The sequence below is a fragment of the Paramormyrops kingsleyae genome, chromosome 5, assembly GCF_048594095.1.
Source record: "Paramormyrops kingsleyae isolate MSU_618 chromosome 5, PKINGS_0.4, whole genome shotgun sequence".
Lineage (NCBI taxonomy): Eukaryota > Metazoa > Chordata > Actinopteri > Osteoglossiformes > Mormyridae > Paramormyrops > Paramormyrops kingsleyae.
In genome coordinates this window covers 12,330,325-12,336,324 of record NC_132801.1, presented here as the reverse complement: position 1 = coordinate 12,336,324, position 6,000 = coordinate 12,330,325, and the positions used below count along the sequence as shown (strand labels likewise).

The 6,000-nt window shown below is 44.3% G+C and overlaps 1 protein-coding gene across 2 annotated transcripts in view; it reads right to left on the bottom strand.

The window, feature by feature from the left end:
- Window positions 1-281: 281 nt before the first annotated feature.
- The window catches only part of prkcaa (protein kinase C, alpha, a), a 151,990-nt gene continuing 146,271 nt past the window's right edge, over window positions 282-6,000 (bottom strand). For both annotated transcript variants that reach the window (XM_023820852.2, XM_023820861.2), the window contains one exon: window positions 282-4,630. In XM_023820852.2, coding sequence (XP_023676620.1) covers window positions 4,466-4,630 — 165 coding nt within the window. In that variant the 3' untranslated portion in view covers window positions 282-4,465. The remainder of the gene's footprint in view (window positions 4,631-6,000) is intronic.

Below are 6,000 nucleotides of genomic sequence, written 5' to 3'. Positions count from 1 at the left end.
TTTTAAAAAATGGTCCTGAAACTGACTGGAAACAAAATGGTTTTGAGGATGAAGCTAGGTAATGTCACTATGTGAGGATTAAATTAAAATGAGAGTACGGCCAAAACATCAAATTCCCAACTTAGCTCAAACTTCAGCAATAAAATATTGAGTACTCCAATTTCACGCTTCTTTTGAGCAGTCCTGCTATTAAATATTTATCATTCTGTGCAGCTGGTCGACTGTCCACGTGCATTTTCAGATTAGCTGGCATTTTTAAACACAATTCAATCAAGAGACACTTTACTGAAGATTTAGACGTCATACCTTTATTTGTAAACAGTATCCTTCATACTACAGTTAACAGGAAACAGCATAACATGCAAGACGAAGGACAAAACAGAAGTAAATGGTAATAATAACTTTAATATTAATAAGTAGAACGATAATACGTGGAGGATTGAGATAACGTGATTTAGTATCTGTCGGTGGCATTAGTTGGGCAACATGCACTGCAAACCTGCGTTTTTCTTCACTGAAAAATTCAAGAACTCCGTCTCCCAAGAGAACTGGGGATCCGTAAGATATTCTCTCCGGTAACAGTTCATGGTGAGGGACACTCTCCCACAATTCCCTGCTGCCGGTGGTGCCAAGGCTCTGTTGCGTTTGCAAAGAAACGGACGCCCGTAGGGTGGTGACTGCTTCCCCTCGGGGTGGTCTAGCGGGGTTGGGGGGAGTGAAGGGTCTCTATGTGACTGAGGATAGTTGGCGGGGGGGGGGGGGGGTGTGGAGTGGAGAGGTAGATCCATCCCAGCCACCCCAGTTTATGCCCACGTGCCTTAAAATACACTGGGGGAACTGGTAGATCTGCAGGCTGCAATGCACCCTGACCACAACATTCTATCCTCAAGCAAGCTGAATTAAACAAATCTGAAGACAAATGGAGAATTATAATGTCTTCGCCTGCACCTTTAACAAACATAAAAATAGTACAAAGTAGTAATATATTTAATCTATGTAATTTTTAAGTCATGGATAACATTTGTGAAAACAATTAGATTCTCAGGATGGCGCCCATAATTATATGACCAACATGGCAGACATGGTATTTAGATGACGCCTGATTGGTTCAGCAAAGCATGGTGAGGGTTGTGCCTCTATACATGAAAGAAAAGCAAACCTGTCTCATTCCTGGTGAAAATGATAAACCCCCCATGGAGGACAGGACCGGAGACCAGGCCGGAGGGCTACATGTGGACAGAAACAGCGCTCTTCTTATTACCTTAAACAGATAACGTGATTTCACAAAAATTAAAGACGAGAAAAAAGTAAAGACCATTTCTTGATAACACAACCTTGATACACAGAGGTAAATGACATTTAGAGTAGGACCTGACTTAATTCTTTATTTCCGGTATAATACAGTGGATACATATGACATCACTGATTACGCTGCATGTATTTCTGATTTGCTTGAGGTTTAACAACTAAGACACACCCAAGCCAAATACATCATATTATCTTCTTTGTAGTCTATGAACAAAAACCTGTATGTACACGAGCTAAATGCTTCATGCGTATCACTAATGTAAACGGGTGATTAGACAGGATGCAGTAAGGCAATCTGCACATGGTCAATCCTGTAGGTGAGCACAGACAAACCAGTAAGATGCAGATCAGTACATTTTTTTTTTAATTCTTTACTCTCAATAGGAAATCCTCCAGAGAAAAGGATTAGATCATACAAACATAGCTGTTTAGGCTAAAACAAACCCATGAATCTGAAAGTTAATAACCAGAACCAACTGTTCTTACTTTTTTTAAATCTAGAAAGTATTTATTCATTAAAAAATATACACCTAAAAAGGACAGATCCAGTCATTCAGCTCACTATAAGAGGGTCAAACAGGGGAGCATGTGACCAAAACACCCCTCAGAGATTTTGGCTGAACAGACAGGGCCAATCGGGGGGGGGGGGGGGGGGGCGAGGGTTTTTACGTGAAGGGTTCAGCTTCACAGGCACTGAGGTCTTATGGGGGGGAGGGGAGGCAGATGTACTATAATTTGGGTTTGTAGGTGTTGGGGAGGGGGATTCATTCCATCGGTCACTCTAAATAAAATGATTTCAGGAGAGGTGGTGTCGCCACGAACGTGGCAAATGTGGGGGGGTGAGGGGACTGGCGTGCGCATGACGCAGGGCCCGGGCAGCGCTGAGCGCTGACATCACACGGCACGGTGGGGGCCGTCATTATGCCGCTGCGTTGCTAGGAAATCTGGGGGCGCTCAACGAGGAGGCGAGCGAGGTTCCGACATTCACCCGGGCGACGGAGCTCCGTGGAGCAGTCGCTTCGGTTGCCTACGTTTAGTGCAAGACTGCTCTTAAAGGTCCTGCCCGTTAGGGGATTGGCACGAGTGCAGGATGAAGAGGAGCAGGGGCAGGAAGAAAAGCAACGGGAAGCAGATACAGGCGCAAAGTGTGCTTAAGCCTGCCTTTCAACAATAAAAGAGAGCAAAATCAAATCAAGACTAAGCAAACACAGAGATCAGGATAAAATGCTATGATGAGCTTCTGAGTTGATGTGATACATTAATTTCATGCCATAAGACCAGGCCTCCTCACTGTATTTCATGCGATAACTTTAATTTTTTTTTTCTTTTTGATTTTGCATGCACGATTCTCCTGTCACTACATGCAGATAAGGAAAGTGAAGTATACTGTATCAAGGGGATCAAGTCACCCGTGCATTCAACCACGCTTAGCTATCAAATCCAGATATGTCCAAAAACACATGGAAAAATATCCGATGCATTTTTCAAAAGTCGCACATATTCCATACAACTCACGATACCAAACCTAATAAAGGATTTTCCCCAAGTCATAACAAAGACACTTCTTTTTTTGTGTAATTTTTTTACATAGAAATGTTCAACTATGTTATGTAATAAAAGCACATTCAGTTTTTTTGGTATAAAAACCGCTGTTTTTTTTCCTTTCAAATAATGTTTTAGTATTTACAAAATAGTAAACGCACCATGTTGCAGCAGACATCTGATTAATAGTGCTTGAAAATGTGACAGGACGTTAAAAATAAAAGAAATTAATGAAACCTTAAAATGTATAAATCTAATGGCATATCAGATCAAGTGACCTGAACATTTATAGCACACAGGATTTAATGATACTCCAATTAGCACAGAATTGGGCTAAATCAATGACTAAGAAGCCAAACACTTCCATCGTGCATTTGCAAACAACTAAGCCTTTGATTAGTCAAACATCACCTTCCTAATCAAAATCTCGACTTGATTAGGTATTTTCAGCCCCAAACAAGGAGTTTTGTTTGAAAATGACAAATGCGATTGTGTGGTAATACTCAGGTGCCGTTTTCTAATTTAGGATGAAAATTTGCTGGATGGATTGACGATATCTCTTGCCTCAGTGGGCGATCTTGGCAGTGACGTGTCTAAGAGCTTCGGGAAACATGGGCTTATGAAGAGTTCGGTAGATATATGGCAGGGAGTCGCGTTAGCTGGACATCCCTTTGCTGGGAGAGCGAGATGTGGCCTCAAACTGTAAAAAAGTTCAGCGTCAGGGCATTATTGTATCATTTGACACAAAGACATCTTAGATAAACTGGCAGCCCTACAACCCTTCTATGGATTGTAGTCTTGGGGATGGGCAGCTGACAGTCAATTTGACAGATTCTTGTGGTTGTCCACCACAGAGAGATGGGAGTGGGCAATTCAGATTGACAGGGGCCTTGGGGAAGGAGGGAAGGCAGGCAGAACCTCGGCGCCACGAGCGCTGACGTGTGAGGAACTGCGTGGGGGGGTTCCTGGGATCCTCTCCGCCGCCAGGAGACAGGGACACTAGGAAGGCTCTGCAGCGAGTGCCAAATTCCTGTCATGCCTGTTACACAAAGCCTGACATCTCGCCACCGCGAACAGACAGGCTCGACGACTTGTGCCGCGTCCAAGAAGCCTCCATGTGAGGCCGAGCTGCGGATGCTGAGACAGACACTGCACTTCCGACCGCTCGACGGGAGGCGAGCCCGGAACCCACCAGTGCAGGGCGGACGCAGGGAATGACACGTTTCTTCATTGGTGCTGCGTTGTCATGGCTACTGTTGTTTTCAGTACACAGAAAAGCATTGAAATCATAACCCAGTAATCTCCAGCGGTTCTCACAGTGGCTAGTTTTGAAATATGTCCACCCAGAAATGATACAAAATTCAGGTAGACTATCTGCATAAGCTCAATCTACAATATAGATTTTGTAACCTGTCCTATACATAATGTGGGTATACAAACTTTGGATTTTCCTCATTTGGATGTTTTACCATTTACAGGAAAATGCTAAACTCTGGAAAAATAAAACGAACAAACAAAAACAAAAACACGTCGCGTTTCACTTGGAGGGAGAACAGCCGGTCGTTTATTCAGTTGGCGTGTGTTCCAGCGCCCATGTCCTTCCCATCGCTCGCCTTCATACCACACTTTGCCGGGAGGGGTGGACGAACTGGCCGTTGATGAAGGAGAAGCCGTTGAACTCGGCCTGGTCGATGTTGGCGATGACGAGGTGATCGGGGGGCGTCAGCATCGGCTGGTTGCGGGTGAAGAACTTGTCGAAGTTTTCCGCCCCCTTGCCGCACTGCAAAGGGAGACGTGGATTTTGAGAAGAGCAACCAAACACAATTTAAAACGAGACCCTTTCTGACACATGGGCAACTCTGCCTGAGAAACGAACGAGCAGGTGTGTGACAAATGGGGTAGAACTTCACCTGACACTCTACACCTTCAACAATGACAAATGTGAGAAGGAATTCAGAGGAAAGGCTAATAGGCCCACAATCAAATCAGAAATCCATCCAAGCCTTCATCCAGCTCATGGTCATGGGGAGCTTGGGGGGCTCTCAACGCAAGCACGGGGGGGGGGGGGGGGGGATGCCCTGGATGGGAGGCAACTAGGAAATATACGTTTTCGTGCCTAGGGTATCAGGAGGAAAGTCACGCAACACAGCGCAGGTGCCAGCCACTGCAGCCCCACAAACCTCACATTTCAAACTCGATCCCTTCGTTTCGATTCCCTCCCTGCCTGCAATTTACATGTTTTCTCTGTCTTCGTTTATATTTTTCCTCCCAGAAAAAAAGTCATGGAGTTTAGGTGAAAGGGTTTTCATCTTCATTGTATATGTGTGTGTCTGTCTGTGTGTGTATGAGTGTGTGTGTATGTGTGTGTGTGTGTGTGTGTATGTATGTGTGTGTGTGTGTCTGTGTGTGTACAAGTGTGTGTGTCTGTGTGTGTGTATGTATGTGTGTGTCTGTGTGTGTGTATGTATGTGTGTGTGTGTGTCTGTGTGTGTATGAGTGTGTGTGTCTGTGTGTGTGTGTGTCTGTGTTTGTGTGTGTGTATGTACAGTATGTATGTGTGTGTATGTATGTGTGTGTGTGTGTGTGTGTGTGTGTGTGTATGTGTGTGTGTGTATGTGTGTCTACGGCCTCATTCTTGGTGTTCTACTCTCGTGTGACCTTGCATGGGACAAGCAATTATGGAAGATGGTTTTCTAGTTACCGAAGATCGATGCTCACGTACGGACAACGCTTACGGGAGCAGCCGCTAATGATCTACAAAACGCCCAGAGGATTCACTGACGTGAGACTGCATGAGCATCCGCACAAAGCTCATTTGGCACTTCTCTCACAGCGTCAACCGTCGCACAAAACAAATATCGAATTTCATGCTCCGCATAAATTTAGTCTGGATGAAATGTAATCGCCCTCTGCTTTAAAAGCAGTGTCACAGCTGAGAAAAACTATTCCCATTGAAATCAAATAAGTACTGTGAAGAACAGCACTTTGGTAAATGATATCACACCGCCTTCAGCAGACCCTGAAGGGTGTTTGAAATGCACTGACCACAGTACTTCTGTACAGTTATGCTTTTATTTTTCTTAGACAAGAGATTAATATTATGTTACATCAACTTTACCAAAAATAGGGCAATAATTTTAAGTGATCCAA